The sequence below is a fragment of the Trachymyrmex septentrionalis genome, unplaced genomic scaffold (genome assembly GCF_001594115.1).
Source record: "Trachymyrmex septentrionalis isolate Tsep2-gDNA-1 unplaced genomic scaffold, Tsep1.0 scaffold68, whole genome shotgun sequence".
NCBI lineage: Eukaryota > Metazoa > Arthropoda > Insecta > Hymenoptera > Formicidae > Trachymyrmex > Trachymyrmex septentrionalis.
In genome coordinates this window covers 324,575-343,799 of record NW_017305862.1, presented here as the reverse complement: position 1 = coordinate 343,799, position 19,225 = coordinate 324,575, and the positions used below count along the sequence as shown (strand labels likewise).

At 30.0% G+C, this 19,225-nt stretch overlaps 4 protein-coding genes across 4 annotated transcripts in view; 2 read left to right on the top strand and 2 right to left on the bottom strand.

Moving 5' to 3' along the window:
* The window catches only part of LOC108753293 (UPF0489 protein C5orf22 homolog), a 714,118-nt gene extending 709,222 nt beyond the window's left edge, over positions 1–4,896 (bottom strand). The window contains exons 1-3 of the mRNA XM_018494769.1: positions 4,504–4,896; positions 2,556–2,701; positions 1,193–1,342 (exon numbers count right to left, since the gene is read on the bottom strand). Coding sequence (XP_018350271.1) covers positions 1,193–1,342; positions 2,556–2,701; positions 4,504–4,566 — 359 coding nt within the window. The 5' untranslated portion in view covers positions 4,567–4,896. The remainder of the gene's footprint in view (positions 1–1,192; positions 1,343–2,555; positions 2,702–4,503) is intronic.
* A 718-nt stretch (positions 4,897–5,614) lies between these two features.
* Positions 5,615–11,303, bottom strand: LOC108753272 (ATP-dependent RNA helicase DBP10-like). Its single transcript, XM_018494720.1, has 7 exons — positions 11,223–11,303; positions 10,737–10,924; positions 10,487–10,660; positions 10,201–10,402; positions 9,357–9,552; positions 9,188–9,273; positions 5,615–9,096 (listed from the first exon to the last, which is right to left on the bottom strand). The coding sequence occupies exons 2-7, from the start codon at positions 10,918–10,920 to the stop codon at positions 6,081–6,083; spliced, it is 3,858 nt and encodes a 1,285-aa protein (XP_018350222.1). The 5' UTR covers positions 10,921–10,924; positions 11,223–11,303; the 3' UTR covers positions 5,615–6,080.
* A 2,183-nt stretch (positions 11,304–13,486) lies between these two features.
* LOC108753288 (WW domain-binding protein 11-like) lies at positions 13,487–17,070 on the top strand. The gene is made up of 7 exons (XM_018494756.1): positions 13,487–13,677; positions 13,782–13,907; positions 13,978–14,075; positions 14,189–14,360; positions 15,335–15,588; positions 15,903–16,437; positions 16,594–17,070. Exons 1-7 carry the CDS (start codon positions 13,614–13,616, stop codon positions 17,025–17,027), a joined length of 1,683 nt encoding a protein of 560 aa, XP_018350258.1. The 5' UTR covers positions 13,487–13,613; the 3' UTR covers positions 17,028–17,070.
* Positions 17,071–18,635: 1,565 nt separating this feature from the next.
* LOC108753298 (putative uncharacterized protein DDB_G0271606) overlaps positions 18,636–19,225 on the top strand; it is an 11,057-nt gene continuing 10,467 nt past the window's right edge. Inside the window, exon 1 of the mRNA XM_018494776.1 lies at positions 18,636–18,703. The gene's annotated coding sequence lies outside the window, so the exon portion shown is untranslated. The remainder of the gene's footprint in view (positions 18,704–19,225) is intronic.

Here is a 19,225-nt window from a genome sequence, read left to right as displayed (position 1 = left end):
TATATATATAATATATATAAACCTTCACTTGTAGCAATGGGTCATTTGGATCCAAATCAAACATGTTTGGACAATTATACAATCTGTACGATCGGTACTATGAAGTTCTAAATATTTAAAAAATTTTGAACCTTCATCTATCAATCGCCGCAAGGAAGAGATTTACTTGTATTTTGTACTTCAAACAAGACCCTTTAGAATTTAAGTGTAATTTCCAAAGCTATAGTTGAGGCTAAGCTATCAAAAGCTAGTAGCTAATAGAAATCAGTAAAAACATAAATAAAAAAGGATCATGACATAATGCGCATGTTTCACTCACATTGGACGGACATATATCTCCACGGTAATTCGAGAAACATAACTCAAGTCCTGACGAATCATGAGTTTTTCGCAGTATATACCGTGACGCAACGCGACGTGTCGGCTTCCCTATTTTAGTTGTCTTTTTCCTCCTCGTTCGTTCTCTCGACTCGTCAACTTTATCTATTTCTTTCTTTATTGAGTATATGCGATGACTTTTCCCTGTCGCGCGCATGTTACCACCTTTCAACCGTGTGAAATTACAAGGAGAGTATCTTTACAAGGAGAGTGTATCACTGCGACAGTGTTACGGTACATGAATTTTAAAATATTTAGTTTCTTCATGACACAATTAATAATTCACAATAGCGCAATCAATGATTACATTTCCAGTACTTAATTTATTAGAAAATTTTATTTACAAGAAACTATAAACAGGAAACTATTAATGAACTTGAAATGAGATCTTCATTCAAAGAAGTTTATAAAACAGATAATCGACATCTTATTAATAATTCACAAATTATTGGAATTTATGTTATATCTCTGAAATATTCTTTTATATTATATTATTTTTATCAATATTATGTCAATGAGGAACGTCAGAATGATTCAATAGAGAGAAACTGTATTGAAATCAAAACCTTAAAATTGATCACAAACAGAAATTTTTATTTGTAATCATTCGAGTTTAATTCGCGTTATTTTAAATATTATTAAGCTTTTCTCTATATTAATTAATATAGAGAAATTACGAAACAATAAACAATGTCATAAAGGTAACAGAAATTGTTTTGCTAATTAAAAATGATTCGAAATCAAGAGAACTAGAATTACATTTTGAATGTACAATCAGAAAAATATATGAAAAATGTATGATATACACACTTACCTTATCAAGCCGGTCTCCTTTTGCTTGCCAATGAGGAACGTCAGTACACCATCAGTCATCTGATTCGCCCATGGTGGTTTTACCCAGATCAGGTTCTTAAGATGACCCGCATACGCTGCAGGCAGAATCCAATTCTCGATGCTAATCTCGCTGAAAAAACAAAATGCTTATTAGAGATAATTTTCATTTATAAAATTCGTTCAGAGATTAAAAAGTTATGTATCCTCATATGTTCTTTTCTTTTTTCTTTTCGCGGTCTACATTACCAAAAGCGCACATTGTACTTGAGAAATAATACAATATGTAATGTTTAGTATGTGCAAATCTAAAAACATGTTGATGTTTTATACACTTGCACTATAATTAATACTAATCGAATAAATTACTTCTGACATCTTCTGTTTCTAATATTTAGATTAATTCAGACAAATTTCTATATCTCAAAAATGATAAAACAACCAATAAAAATAACAAAAGCAACGTGCAATCATTCGCAATAAAATAAGATAAATTAGAAAAATTGTTTAATTTTGACAAGTTTCAAATCAATAACGATGATACAAATTTTTAAAAAGTATTTAAAATAATAAAATAAGAGAATTACTTCTGCTCTCTCTTGCATCTGTACTTATATAATTTTATCAATAACACACACAGAACAAGTTACGATAATGTCAAAATAACATTAAAATAAAATCAGAAATGATTGAAAAGTGATTTTTAATGATCATTTTAGAGTCATTTTGATATCATAGTATGTCTTGTTATTCTGCTTGGGTATCAATTAAATTTAATGAGATTAGTAATGCACCTTTACTTTTTACTTTTACAATTTTATTTTCATTTATGCGCATGAAATAGAACAATATGCGTAAGGATTTTTTCAAATTCTGTGTTATTTCAATGATATAATTACCTAAATTATATTTTTATAAAATTTTTGATATAAATAAATTTTATAAATAATAATTTTATAATATAATAATAATTTTATGTTAGTACATTTATTTAATTATTATGGTAATTGTGTCACAAAATTTATATCCAACTGTCGTAAAAAGTACATTGAAATTGATGTTTGATAATAAAACTTTTATTGTTGTACAGAAATGAAAAATATAATTCAAATATTGATAGGATTGAATGCGAACTCCTCGAAATTGAGTTAATAGCTATCTTTGATAAATAATTTTATATCTCAAATATCGATGCATTATATATTTAATTCGTAAGAATTCGATTCAAATTTCTTCGCACGCCAAAGGAAGATTGTATTCGATATTCTTCACTGAAGGACAAATATAATATCATACAAAATCTAAAATGTGATTGTTATATGTATCTATAATATCTATACACGTACCTGAACAATTGATTCTTATCCCACACCGTATCAGCCGGCATCTCCTTCGGTATCAGCATATCGGGATGTGAATCCAGATGTACGAAGGTGTTACCTTCGAAGGGCAGATGCTTCGATCCCATACACCGATATATAAACGGTAAAGCCTGCGAGAATATCATAAACATGGCGCGTTTATCAAATATAGTTTAAAAATTGAATCTCGCCTCACGTCGCAAGTTCGCGGTTATGATCAACGCACAACTGGCATCGAGATCTCGAACTCGAACTTAAACTCTCGAAATTGATAATTTGAAGTTAGACGAGCTAATCACAGATTCTCGACAAACTGATCTCCTCACTCCAACTTCAAGACAATCAAAAAGTATATTCGAATTCAATTAATTTCGTTATAAAGTTGTAATATATATTTAAAGTATTTACATTAAATTTACAATAAATATTTATTTATAAACAAATAAATTTCAAAGCCCTCCGGATTTATTATATATAAATATTACAAAATATTGAGTAATTATAATTTTATTCTTAACAAAACCTTGAACTCCTGATTATCTTTACATTCCTTTGAAAACATTTAAAAGTTCACTATTCTCATAGCACAAAAATTGCAGCAACAATGCAGCAATATTGCAGCGTTATTGCCGCAAATTCTGTGCTGTATAGGCAAATTCTGATGCGCACTAGTGCGAATTGGTGCAAATTAAAGCTGTTGTATATAATGTAATTGATTTAATATAAGTGTAAAAGTGAAATTAAAATATTTTAAATTATAACATACATATTTTGTTTTATTAAAATACGTATCTAATAACACAATAAAATGTGTTGAAAATTTCACGATTTACAACTGCTTCTATATTTATATTAAGCACGCACTTTTACGTCATTTTGTGTATGACGGCTTTAATATGTATCGATGCACACTTAGGCCCTGCGCACAATAAAGAAATATTAGGAATTGAAAAAAATATTAAGATTTCAACCGATCAAAAACTGCGTATTCCGACTGGGATCTGATAGGTTAAAATCTTAATATTTATTCTTATTTCTAATATTTGTTTTAGTGCGCAGGTTCTTATAGTAAATGAGAATGGATTAAAATGGATTAGAATTGAAATTCTTTATTTTTATCTCTTTTTTAGATTTGCTGACGTATTCTACAGATAAAAATATGAGACATGTGTTTCGCAAAAAAAATTGAGATTTTTTTTTAAATTATTCACGCTTGTAAGAATTACAGAAATTCATAATAAATATCGTTCAGACGAACATTCAAATTATTATATCATCAAAACCATTCGTCATATCAATCCATTCTCGTTTGTTGGGTACATATACTTATAGATTACAATATATAACAATATTTGAAGAATAGATTAGACTCGATTCCACTAATGTAAGATTAACTTCAATCTCAATTTGAATTAATATATCATTAACTAATGACATATTAACTAATTATTACCTTGTATGTGTATAGGTATTATTAAGGGTGCTTATTTTCATCTGATATATGACACAAAGTCGACACAAATGTTCTATCTTTTCGTCTGTTTTCTGTTCCTGCACTAGACTGCACTAGTACCCTCTTTCTCACTTTCAAATATCAAATATACCTATCTCACTTCAAAAGTGTACTAATACACTTCAGCCACAAAAAAACAGATCTTTTGTCACTCTCTGAATATCAAGACTTGTGCCATCAAATAGAAAGCTAAATTATTAATTTCGTACAGTATACAATACTTCAATAAAGATGCGATAACGGATAACGGACGCTTTCAGTTTCGGAAACAATCGAATTGTATTTTATCGGAGCGCGCGCTCCGCTACTAACGCCGCGACATCTAGCGACGCAGTCGCGTACTAGCGCACGATTGATGGCAGAGCGTCCGCGGCGTAACGACACTAACGACGCTCGAGAACGGCGTTCGAATACACTCACCTCATCGTGGTCCTCCACGACGTAGACCGGCGTCCTCTTGAAGTACTTGCGTATATACGACATATCTCGTGATTCTGGAATACGCGGACCTGATTACTGATTGTCGACGAAAACACGACGATCGCTGGACCGACGAAACGCGCGAGTTAAACGATCGATTTTCCAATTAACACCACGACAACGGAATGTACGCGGACACTGGGAATCGCGGGCACGCGACGCACTGCTTCGCGCGGAAGCACGTGGTCATCGACTGAAGTTTCGTGCTCTTAGGCGCGCACCTCAAACACAATCATTTCGCGAATAAAGGGACAGGGGCACCAGACAAGGGTTTACTCCGAATTTCTCACGAGACGAGTTTCGTAAGGTGGTTCCCCTTTTTTCTCTTGCTCTAGCCCGAATCTCCCCTCATCCCCCCATCCCCTTCCCCCCTCTGAGGATGAGGACGCCTTAGAAACCTGATCCTTCTAACATAGCCGACAGTGACGAACCGCGAATGTAGAATATTATTTGACAACTTAGTATGAATAAGTTTATTCAGGCAGATTGGATAGTTTTTAACGAGTCACTGCCGAATAGATCTCTATAGATTTTCAAAGTTATAATGCGTTAGAATAAACGTTATATATCTCTATTATAATGCTTCTATACTCTTTATGTTAATTTCTACTAAAACAGATAAGACTCTTAATTTATTCTTTATGCAAAAGCTATGTATTTCGCGGATTGTCTCTATGTCCAAATCCATTACTAGTATACCAACGTTTTGTAAACATTGCAGTTTACTTCATTAGGATTAGAAGCAGCCTGATGCTATCATTTATTCTATCCTTTTCTAATGCTTAAAGTTAGGAAAAGATCAATAGTTAAACCAAGATTACAGTTAATCTACTTTGATAGAAACGGACATTAGTCAAATTTACATATTTCTTTCTATATTTTATTTTATTCGTTTTTATTTTTATTAAAAAATGTGAGTGTTAAAGTTAAATCGGGTGTTTTTAACTAAAAGCAAAATCTAATATTGCCTTTATAAAACATATTTACAGATAAAAAAAATATTTATATTACAGGAAAAAAAAAAGAATTATTCTTATTAATCGCTCAACATGTAAATCATACGATTTGTAAATTATCAAATAAGTACATAATATTTATATGATTATTAATAGACATTAATTTTTATAAAAAGAAAATGATTGTACATATCCTTACTGTAAAGTATCCTTACTGACAACCGACAATATTCGATCGATGAGAAGACTATATAAGACTCGATCGCGAAAGATCAATTGCATAACCGCAGGTAGCGTCGAATCGGTAAGAAAAGGTTACCGGTATACAGTTAAAGTCTCGTCGATGCGTATTAAGTACCAGCGAAGCGTGACTTTTCGCTATCGATTCACATGTCATTCTTTGCCGCCGCTTGATCATAATAAACACATCGTGAGAAAGGATTTGACGAAAATGCGCTCGCAATACAATTTGAATGTCCCTCGCATAACTAAACAGACAAGATACTCTGTATCTCGCTTATTAATCTAATTACGCGTGATCATTAATCATACTTACTTAGTCTAATTTTCCAACATTTGAGATTTGTAAATTTCCAGATGCAATCGATCAGTTTGCATTCTCAACGACGATAAAAATTTATCAATATCAGTTTCACATGAATAAACATTGTTTACTAAATCATTACCTGACTTGCGAGCTTTTAAATTTGTATAATTATCATTAGTCTCCTGTCTCAAGTATCGTGGTATGCGATTAGATCGTGATGATTGAGCATGTGGATATGTACCGAAAGAACATACAGGTACACATCCGCTCCAGTAATCGCGATAAATTTGATTTGACAACGCTTTCTCTTCTGCACCTAAATCGTAACATAAATTAGAATCTGGGTTTCGCGGATAAAAACTTTGCACTGGATTCAACGAAGGAACTTTCTTAGCATTCCTATATGTAGATGAATTTAGTGTCCTTGAATGTCTTGCGGAGGCGATCAAATTACTTATATCTATGCTATCCTTTGGATCACATTTATGAGATTTTACATGTTTATTATGTTTGTCAAACACATCCACATTATTATAAACAACATTATTTGTTTGTACAGGTGTATATCCAGTTTGTACGTTTTTAACTTTATTATATTGAACATTTTTCTTGTCGGATTCTTTTTTATTGCTACTAGAAAGCGATATTTTCTGTTGGTTGTTCAAAGTAACTTTATCACTACTTGAACACGTAACATCCTTCTCAAATGATATAACTGAGATATTCACGTTTGAGGTACTAAGAGTTTCATCGTTTTCATCATTTATTTGCAAAATTTCTACCTTTTCATATCTTTGATCGGAGATTGCATTAGTGGAAATATCATATTTTGTATTTTGTACATTATGTTTATCTTCATTGGCAACTGTAACTTGATTGGAACAAACTTTTTGCATTCTCTTTGTCTTCAGATCGTTTTCCTTTATTATATTTGTTATTGGAGCATCTACTTCAACAGTCTTATGCAATATATCATCATCTTGACTTTCCAAAAGTGGCAGCTCCTCACATACTTGTGAATACTTCGTCAATTTATCATCATTTTCATTCCTTTCTGCTGTTTCTTTAAGCAGCGTTTTCATATCCGAAAACGATAAATTTTGTTCTTTTATTTTCTGAATCAAATCACATGTTTCAATTTCATTTAAACATGCTGTATAATCTATTATTTCAAATATTTTTTCATTTGGATTTTGATAAGTTCTAAAATATTGTAATGCCTTGCGATATTCTTCAATCTCAGAGTTTGACATCATTAAATTCGGCATATCTTCATCAATATTTATAGGATAAGGGAAAAATGCATTAAATTTCGTTCCTAATATATAGAAACGGCTCTTGAAATCTTCTATTTCTTCATACATATCTAATAAATTATTATCTGCATTAGATGCTGAAAACGTATAAGTATCCTGCACCTCTTCATCACTACGGAGCTGTGGAAAAATACACAAGAAAGCCCGTTTCTGTATATTAAGGAAAGTTTTGAGAGCTGAAAAATGTTCTTTATATATTAATTTATAAAAAGAATCAGTCATGCCTTTATATCTATTATCTAATAAATTAATTTCAAACTCGAGTAACTCTTTCCACTTGGAAGCTACTCTCAACAAAGATTCTTCATCGTTACAAACGTTATTATCGCTATTGATAACTTTTGTAGCATATATTAATAAATAATTGTTTACTATTGTCCGTATGTGATCATTCTCACTATTATCCAATTCGTTTATAGGTAAACTATTCACAAAATCAGAATTTTTTGTAGAAAAAGTATCCTGAAAAGTTTGTATAGACATTTTTTCATCATTATCCTCTTTATCATGATTAGACATTGATGCATCATTTTCTTCTTTTTTATTTTCTTCTTTATTGTCTTCTTTGTTAATTAAAGAATCTTTCATATATCGAATAACGTTTTCAATATCTACATCTGATAATTTGCAATTCTCTGTATCTGATAGAGCTACTTCAAATACGACATCTTTATTCAATTCTTCCAAAGCAGAAGGTTCATCAGAGTTAGGTGTTATTGTAAATTGATATATGTTTCTTGATCTGGATGAGTTTAGAATTGATACTTTACTTTCTTCAGAATTTTCAACTACAGACTCTACAGTTGATACTTCTTTACATTCTTTAGAAGTATTAACTGCAGAATTAGCTTTGCTTTGAACATAATGTTGAAATAATGAACTAATTTTTATCTTTTCATCTAAATTAGATTTTGATTGTACACATGTATTATTAGAAACAGTTTTATGTCCTCTTCTATTTTTTGATGATTTACGTTTTTCACGTTTTTTAGTAGTATTTTCAACGTTCTTTGACGATAACATATTGACTGTTGTGTGTTTCGGTGAAACACTTTTACATTCGTCACATTCTGTAAGAGTTATATTACTTTCCGTTGATGAAATGTTGCTCGCTGTGCTGTTGGGTGAAACATTGTTATATTCTTCATGTTTCACAGTAGAAATATTTTCTGATGATATATCATCGACTACTGAAGAAAACATACGTTCTGACATAGATATTGTTATAGGAGCACCATTTTCAGATTCAAGAACAGTTTTATCAATGGCTGGCAATTTTGTGAGACTAATTTCAGATTCCAAATAAATTTTTTCAAATACTGAAGTATCATCAGCCCAAACATCTTCTGTATAATCAGAACTGAGCTTGAATAAGTAAAAATTCACTCCACTAATCGAAGTTAATAATTTTCTGAATGATGAAAGCTCATTTTCGGTAACGATTGTAATAGAAATTCCATAAGATCCATAGCGACCAGCTCTGCCAATTCTATGTAAATATGTCGCCGGATCCGTAGGTATATCCAAATTTATGACCATATTAACATTTTCTATATCTATACCCCTTGCAGTTAGATCCGTGGTTAACATAATTCTACACTCCAAATTTCTTAAGTTTTCAATCGCTTCCAATCTTTTAGTCATATCTTGATTTCCAACAATATATGAAGATGAAAAACCCAATAAATTAATTGTATTGCTTACTGATTGAGCCCTGTAATAACAGAAATAGAATAATTAAATTAATTAAATATTAATTAAGTTAATTAAGTTAATTAAATAATAATTAAGAAATAATTACATACCGTGATTGATAATTTGAAAAAACTAAGCTTTGCTTAAATGGAATCTTGGTAAAAATTTTTACCAACTCGTCAATTTTTGTTTTTACCTAAAAATATGAACAGAAAAAAAATTATATAAAATGTTTGTAATAAAATTAATTTTTATTAGTTCGTAAATAAAGAAAAAAACCTGTTTCATCATATTAGGATGTGTCGGAACTACAGCCACAAATTGTTTGATTCCAATCAAAACTGGTCCATCAATATTTGGTGATGTTAACACTGGAGAGGACATATAAGTTTGTAGAAACGTTTCTAAATCCCCAGGATAAGTAGCACTTGAAGCTATAATTTGCTTGCTGGATGGTAGTTTAGAAAATATAAAACTATAGAAAAACATTAATACAACTTTAGTGATTTACAAGACAAGTTAGTAATAATACATTTGATTGGATACAATGTGCACATGTAGTACAAATTAAAGTCTATTAAATACTAATCTACTTAAATCTAAAAAGCTTAAGCATTTTTGAACGCTGGATCAACACACATCCATAAAATAATATAAATAACATGTCAATTCTAAGAAGAATCATAAGGCTAACATGTGATCTCGTAAGACTAAAAACTTATAAGTTTTTATAATTTTATGAAATATTTTTACAGACAACTTCTTGTTAGCTGTAACATTTACGAGAAAGCGTAGATATTGACGAATAATTGTACGTCTTACAGCATGTACATATGCATAGAATTATAATATATATATAATATATATTAGTCATATTAATACCTTACAAGTTTTACAAAAACAAATTAAAGTCTAACGAGTCTGTTTAGAATTTATCCATGAATTATATTTAGCTTACATATATATATATATATATATATAGGTTCAATTAGCTTTTTTATATATATATGTATATATACTATGCATATGTTCTGTATACAGTAGCCTTTAATATATATTACTATATATACATGCATATACATCTAAATTTATTTAATATTTAATTCTTAAATTCAATACTAACTTGATATCTTTTTGAAAATTAATCTCCATTAATTTATCTGCCTCATCAAGAACAAATAATTTGATCTTTGAAACTTGAAGAAATCCCTTTTCAATTAAATGTTTTACTCTGCCAGGTGCACCAACAGCTATATGACATTTGCTTAACTTTTTTTTATCTTCTTCTATCGACATTCCTCCCACGAAATATTCAACTTTTAGTCCTAAAATAATAAAAATAATTGACAAAGAGATAGAGATAACTTTTCTAGGAAAAGTATATAGTAATATTTGAAATTATTATATACCTTCTATTTTTGAACCTATTGTTTCAATAACATAGGTTATTTGAATTGCAATTTCTCTCGTAGGTGCTACTATTAAAACTTGTGGTGATCCTATCAAAATATCTAAAATATCGAGAGCTATTACACCAAATACTATGGTTTTTCCAGTTCCTGATTTTGCACGTACTATCAAATCTGTAAATTATCAATTTTTAACATAAATATCATAATTAGTCTTTAATATCATATATGTATCTATAAATTATATTACCAAATCCATAACGGCCTAATGGAATGGCTTTTAACTGGATAGGAGATGGTTTTTGAAACCCAGCAGACATTAGCCCATCCAGAATATCTCGTGGAAGTCTCATTTGAAAAAATGTAACATTTTCTTCTATTTTTATATCACTCGTCCTCTGTTTCGTATTTATGTTATGTGCGATATGAGCCATTTTCCTAATAATATATATAAATACATACAAAATACATGTAAAAAAATACCAATTAAAATATAAATTAAATAAAAAAAGCAGAAAAAAACATCTTTCTTTTATTGTAACATTATTTCTATTACATTAATTATAACTTCAAAAAAATTCTATCAAACAATAAATATTTTTCCTTCTTTATTCAAATTTCTTCACAAAATGTATTAAAAAAAGTACAATATAACCAACAATATTTGTTATAGTATTTAACATACTTAATATTCAATATGTAAATAATAATATAATTTATATATAGTCATACAAACTTTTATAATCTAATTTTTATTTCTCTTGGAATACCATAAACGCACGCTCTCACCAGAGAAAAATCTGAATAAGGACATGACAGCCCAAAATCTGTAACCGCAAAATGCTGCCGCGCACTACTGCACTCTAACAAAATAGATGTAAACTACATATTATAGTAAGATTCACTTATCTGAAGGTACATACGTCTATTTTTCAAGGCTGCAGATGATAAATCGATTTGGTTCGTATAATCGTACACATTCACAAACTGTGAATCAGAAATATTACCGACGAGATACTATTAAAAACCGTCAACCCTGGGAAAATTTTCCACAGTATAAAAAGAGCCCCAAGGCCTTTTGAAGAATGCTGACATTATCGACAATTGATATAAATTTCTTATTATTAACATAAATATTTGGCTTATACATTATTAAATTTATGATTTTTAATTACATAAATGCTCCATAAATAAATATGCACACTTGTAAAGCTGCAATATTCTATATATTGTAGAAAAATTTCAATTTTTTTCTCTGCAGTTATTATTTCTGTTGGCAATCCAACTTTAACGATAACACTGAAATCACAATTTTAAAGAAAAATCGAGTATTATTGAGTTCTAAATGCATAAATACGTCTATTAAACTAATAAATCAATACAATAAAAAAATAAATATAATATTATCAGTTTTTAACTCTTAATCACTTTAATATTTACAAAGGAGGCGAATTCCTATAAGGATGTCAGTCTTTAATAGTATCTTGTTGGTGCCTGTATCTATTGCTTGTGCTTATTGTGTTTAAAGATTTAAACACAATAGGCACAGACAATAGGCACAGGCAACAGAGAACGAGCCATCCAATCAGAGCTCTGGGATATAATATTGAACTTACACACCAGAGCTCTGATTGGACGGCTGATTATTTCTTGTTGTAAAATTCTTCAATACGATTGGTTCTTGCTTATGGATTTAAATGTATAAACTAATCATATAGAAAAATTTTACAACTGTTGCAAAGCTGCTTTCTCTGCTGAACGCAACTAATATCTAACCATATATTCTATTGCGTACTAATAAACTCAGTGGGATAATTTAATCGCAATCGTACTAATAATAAATAAGTAATAAGCAATAATATAATTAAAACCAGCTCTTTTTCAATCTTTAAAATACAAAAAGAATTAATAAATAACAGGGCTAATAAGAGTCAGCGCAGATAATTAAGCGCAAGTTTTGTAGATTTTTTTTAATCAACCAAACTTGCGCTTGATTGTCCGCGCTGTCTCTCATTAGTCTTGTTGTTTGTTGGTTTTTTTTTTGTATTTTAAATAACTCTCAAAAAATATAAAAACTCGCAATTTACGAGCAAATTATCCTCCCGAATATTCAGTTTACCTTTTATAAACTTGGTATCACACCAACCTACCTCTCAATGAGCAGAATGTCTAAAATTGACGCATAAAACAACTTTAAGATATCTTTAAGAATTCTTTAAGAAACATCTTTAAGATATTTCATAAAGAATTTTTTATATAATATCTTAAAGTTGTCTTATGCGTCGATTTTAGACATTCTGCTCATTGGGCTTGTAAAGAGACTCTATTTTTCTCTGGTCAGATTGAACTCACCTTTTGTTGCTCCTGGTCAATATTCTGGTTTCATAAGCCAAAAATCGACAATAAGGAGAAATACTCCTTTTCGCTGCCAACTGCTGCCGATTAATATCGCCAGCAATAAACAAAGACTTTAAAACATTAAATACTACAACAGTGATAATTGTTTTTACAATTTGAAAAATTATATTTCATTTTAATAAGCAAATGATTAACGTGAAGTTAATAGATATTAAATTATATTTATGTTGGATACATCTTTGACGCATCATGTGAACATAGCACGCAACACTTGCATGATAGAAAAGTGCGGAATAGCGATGATTGGTTGCTTCAATGATGCTTTCTGTATTCCGCAGTCCTATTCTGGACCATGTGATTTTACTCTTATTGAAGGGACTCTATGGCTGGTATTCATAGTCGATTCTTATTTCAAGACCATTTTAAGTAATATCTTAAGACGCTAATGCAGCCTTCTGATTGGTTCTGACTTCTTAAGCAATCTTGAAATAAGAACTATAAATATCGACCTAGATATGTTTTTGATGAAGCGACTCGTAGCGGTACATTTCATAACTGCCTGTAATTTTTCTGTAGAATAAAACAGGATAAGGCTACTTTGTCTATTAGTTTTCCAATCAAAGTCATGTCTTCGATCTATGGAGTACGCGGCGTACTGGGTGCTCTGTTTTCTTTCAATCAACGTAAATAAAATTGAAATTTTACTAAAGTTGATTGAACGCGTTGTTATTCCGATTGTTACGAAAAATTTAAAAAAATTCTGTGAAAAATGGGGCGCCGTTCGATCAATACCACAAAAAGTGGGAAATACATGAATCCCACTGATCAAGCACGTTAGTAATCGAGAACATAACCAAATAAAAAAAACATCTTTGAAGAAATAATCTTTAATTAAATGACTGTTGAGTATTTAATTATCTTTTCTTTTCATTTATAGGAAAGGAAGCGCGTAAAAAAGAATTAAAAAAGAATAAGAAGCAACGACAATTAGTAAGAGCGGCTGTTTTGAAAGGCAAAGATCCAGCGCAGATTATCGAAGAAATGGAAAAGATTGATCAGATGGGTTAGAGATTGTACTTTTAATTTTTAGAACATACATGTATGTATTTTTATATTTTTTTTTTTATTTTTAGAGTATAACGTAATGCAACCACCTCCCTTGAATGAGAAAGTATTGAAGGACAAACGAAAGAAACTTAAGGAAACTTTAGACCGTGTGTTAAAAATGTATGTAAGTATGTAAATAGTGTAATAAATTTTCTTCACTAAAATATTGGTAAGCTTATGATGACATTAAAAATTGGATTTTACTATGGGATAATCAGTATATTGTTTCTTTTTTAGGCAAAAGATGATCAAGAAAAATGGGCTGAACTAAAAGAACAATTAATACAGTATGAACGTAGAAGAATAGACTTAGTTTCCTATTTTGAAGCTGTGCGACATGCACAGCAAGTGCAAGTTGATGAAATTCCATTGCCATCAGCTGTCAATGACATATCCAGAATATATCCAGGTAAGTATATTCAAATATTAATTGAAAAACTTTGAAGAACAATTATGCAGCTAATAGAAATTTTTATATAGCATTTAGGATGAATCTAATAAAAATTCCACTACTTTTTTTTTAAACTGTTAGAGATAAGGGGAAATAGTTACCAAATTTATAGAATAAGTAGATATATTTTAATGGCTTTAAATGTTTTTTGTTTTTTTTACAATAAGAAAATTTTGTTTATGGAAGGAATAGTTTTCCCCTTGTATCTCTGTTTTCAAAGAAATGTGAAATTTTTGTAGATATATCCTGTACATTTTTATACATATACATATATATATATATATATATAGGCATATAATATATCCAGATATATAGGCATATAGTATATCCGGATGTTCTTAAATTTCGGCATCCATTCTGAGCAGGCAGAGCAGACTAAAGTGAGTCGAAAAGTCCTCTACTTTTGCGATTTTCATAATAGTTAACGAGATATTAATTACTAAAAATTATTTTATTAATTTTTCATAATTTTTTACTCAAATACTAATCAACTTTACAGAAAAATTGCAAGAGACAAAAATCATTTATTTTCTTCTCATAGAACTTTAAGAATTTTTTCAGAATTTTTTATAACTTTTTACCACCATACGTTTTCTTATTTTTACCACTATGAAAAAATACGGTATGAAAAAATTCTCAGAACTTTATAAGAAGAAAATAAATAATTTTTATCTCTTTTTTTCTATAAAGGTGATAATATTTGAGTAAAAAATTATTGAAAACCAATATTTTGCGATTTTTAGTAATTAATATCTCGTTAATTATTGTGAAAATCGCAAAATGGGAGAAGACTTTTCGACTCAGTTTAGCTCTATTTGCTCAGGATAGGTGATGTCGAAATGTAAGAACACCCTATATATTCTGTATTTAGAATAATATATAATTTTATAATACATTTTTACTTAGTACAAATAATATAAACATCTTTACAGGTTCCTTAACATCACAGATTCCATTACCAGATATGCCACAGCCACCTGCACACATGTATCCACCTCATTCTCATTATATATCACAACATCATACTATAATGAATATTCCTGTACCACCAAGTATCTTAAAAAAGACCAGTGCATATGCAACTTCTCCAGCTGTGCCTACATTGGCACCCAATAAAGAGCCGCCTGGTGTGCCACCTTTTCCACCTCCGGAATTATCAAGCGATGATGAAGATACAATTGAAAATGTGTGTGAATTGACAAGTCTCTATTTTATTATAAAAGGAAAACTTTACACAATAATTAAAAAGCGTTATCCGAAAGATCCAAGCTGAATCTTAATGCTTAATAATATTTCGGTGTAAATTTAATAAATAAATTAATATCCATCTCTACAACTGTACGCTGAAATCGTTCGGTTTAAGATTGCGTTTAAAAACACATTGGAAATCACAAATTAAATTGCTAAGCATTAATTTAATAATTAATACTAAATAAGCATTCTAAAGAGCTATAAAAAGTTTATTGTGAGAAATAATTTCAATATTTATAAAATTAACAGGTAAAAGAACCAAAATCAAGAACGATACGATTTGCCGATGATAAAGAGGACAACAAACAAGAGTTAGAAAATAAGGAGAAAGACGCAGAAAAGGAAAAAGAGAAAGACAGGGACATGGCGAAAGTAAAACCGACCACGTTGCAACAAAAAATGTTGGCAATGGCGGGACAAGATATCGATCAGTTTATGCGAGAAATGGAAGTCGTTCATAAGAAGAGGGAGACTGAGCGTGCTCAAGATCTAAACGCGCGATTATCGCTGCTTGAGACGGAAAACGAATCCAATACTAAATCTAGCAATAATAAATCTAATAAAGGAGAATCTGAAGAAATAGAACCACCTGGAGCATCAGAACATCTCTCGGGGCACGGACAACACACATCTCATTCTCACGCTCAGCATACACAGCAACATGGCACAATGCCACCGATGGGCATGCCACCTCCACCTCTACTTTACAGGCCACCTCCACCGCCATTGCATCTTAGAATGCCACCACCGCCGCCACCTCGGATTGGACTCCGATTACCACCTGGTGACATTAAAATATTTTTTGTTGCATTATACTTAAATTTTTTTATTTTGGAGTCTATAACTTTCAATATAAATTTAAATTATAAATTTAAATTCTAGTTACAATGTATTTGTACATGCGAGAAAGATAATATAAGGATATGAATAATCATTTTAGGTCCACCACCTGGAATGCCGAGAATATTGAGACCTGGACCTCCAAGTATACCTAGAATGCCACCACCGCAAATGCAAATGTCGAATATGTCAAATATAACAAATTCTCAGATACAAACGCAATCTGGAACTACCGCACAACCAAAAACACCCAATGTTCTTTCTGCTGCACCACAATTAATTAACAGAAAGGACAAAGATGGAAAAAGTACCACTACTATCGAGGCAAAACCACAAATCAGGAATCTGGCTGCTGACGTTACTAGATTTTTACCGACATCTTTACGCGTGAAAAGAGATGACAAGAAGAAATCCAGCAATATTTCCAGGATAACAGAAAGGGTACCGGAAGCGCAGCCATTTAGAACAACGCAACCTAAGACAAAGGATGATGCATATATGCAATTTATGCAAGAAATGGAAGGATTACTCTGAATCTGGAAAAAAAAATGCTTTACTTAATTGGAATCATATAAATTTTGTACAATATATAATGTACATGAAATTTCTGTTATTTAGTATCATTTAAATAATATCTATATTTTTTTGAAGTATGTAATGAAAATAAGACACTCATACTAAGTTCTAATTAAAGAGCATGGAGAAACAATATATTAATAAACTATTAGAATTATTAAACGATTAATATTAATACATTAATATCTCATTAATGTTAATTTTTGTATTATATTAACATTAATTAATATTTTATATTTGACTTTAAAAATTGTTTTTAAAAATGTAAAAATCTTTATAATTCATATATACTTATAATAAATGTATACTTAATAATTTTTTTTTAAATAAGGCTTTTTATCTCAAGTTTTTTCATGTTGAAGAAAAATATAACAAAAATTTTTAATATGCACCTTTTTTGTTATTTATATAATGTGACAGAAAATCTAAATTATAATAAATTGAATGTTAAAGAAAGTCCCCATAAACAATATTTTTGACCCTGTATTTATGAAATATTATTTATGGTCAAAATTGTATAATTATTGATGATATTAATTATTATATCTTGGTTTAGAAATGGAAAGACTAGATTCAGAGTGCAATTGGTGAGAAAGAGAGCACTTATATATGAAACATTCATAGAAATTTGTAATGATTAGAATTAGCATTTGATATTAAATTAAATCTAAATATCAGGCAACAATAATTCTTTTTTCTCTTATTCTGACATTATTACATACTAAAAGACTTCCCTCTTTTATTATTAAATAAAATTAATTGTGATGCAATGCTTCATATACAAGGATAAATGATGCTTCGTTTTAAAATGCTCTATCAGAATGTAAGTAAAAAAACATATTATTTCATTTTAAAAAACAGATTTGATCTTTTCCACCGACGAGATACCATTAAAGACTGACATCCTTACGGGAGTTCGCATCTTTGTGAATATTGAAGAAGAAATTAAGAATTAAAAACTGATATTATACTAATTTTATGATTTATTAATTTAGTAGACGTATTTATGCATTTAGAACTCAATAATACTCGATTTTTCTTTAAAATTGTAATTTCGTTGTGTTATCGTTAAAGTTTTTGATTATCAACAAAGATGATAACTGCAGAGAAAAAAATTGTAATTTTACTGCAATATATAGGATATTATAACTTTACAAGTATTTATTTATGGAACATTTATGTAATAAAAAATCATGAATTTAATAATGTACGAGCCAAATGTTTTATGTTAATAATAGCAAATTTATAATTGTCAATAATGTCAGCATTCTTCAATTACCTCCGGGCCCTTTCTATACTGCTGAAAATTTGTCCAGAGTTGACGATCTTTAATAGTATTTCGTCGATGCCTTTGCCTATCCTCTCTCTCTCTCTCTTTTACCCCCATTTACAAAACAATTATTGACATCACATTATGTGTCCCTCGAAACTAAGCAACTTTTGTTTGACACTTTTTCTTCTATTATTAAAAACAAGCGAGTTATTCAGGTTATTTACCTGTTTTAAATGCTCCCCCCCCCCCTGTATAGTAACAATTGATGACTTCTAAAAGTGATCCATCTTCTGATCTTACGATTTTTATATTGAGTTATAGCCATATTTGTTACGATCACACTGTCTGCTCCATATATTTAGTAAGTTTATTTTTTCATTGATTTCGATTATAAATTTTATTTTGATATATATCTCAATTGAGGACTTGACCAGGATGAATGTGTTTTGTTTCGGTATGTTACATCATCTGCTTAATTTTTTAAAATTTCTGACGAAACTTGCCAAATGTTGTGTTTTGCATGCCGTGACTTCGCATTAGTATTTTTAATAAATTTAATTCTCTGCGGCTACATTCTGTCATCCACTAACCACTTTGAGTAAATAAAAATTTATACTTCATGTTTCAGTTATATTCTACAAACTTTTTTTTATACATAATCGCGCAGAATAAAGCTAATATTAAAAATACAAATTTTCAAGCATGTTAATTGGTTGCAAGACAAAGAGATTCTCGGATCTCTCTATAGCCAATCAATAGGCTTGAAAAACGTCATACGACAAAAATAGATTAATATTAGCCTTAAGGTATATTTTCACGAGCCGTTCAAACTGATCGTTTTAGCATCAAAAAGGATCACATGACCTAAATTGATTGTTATTAT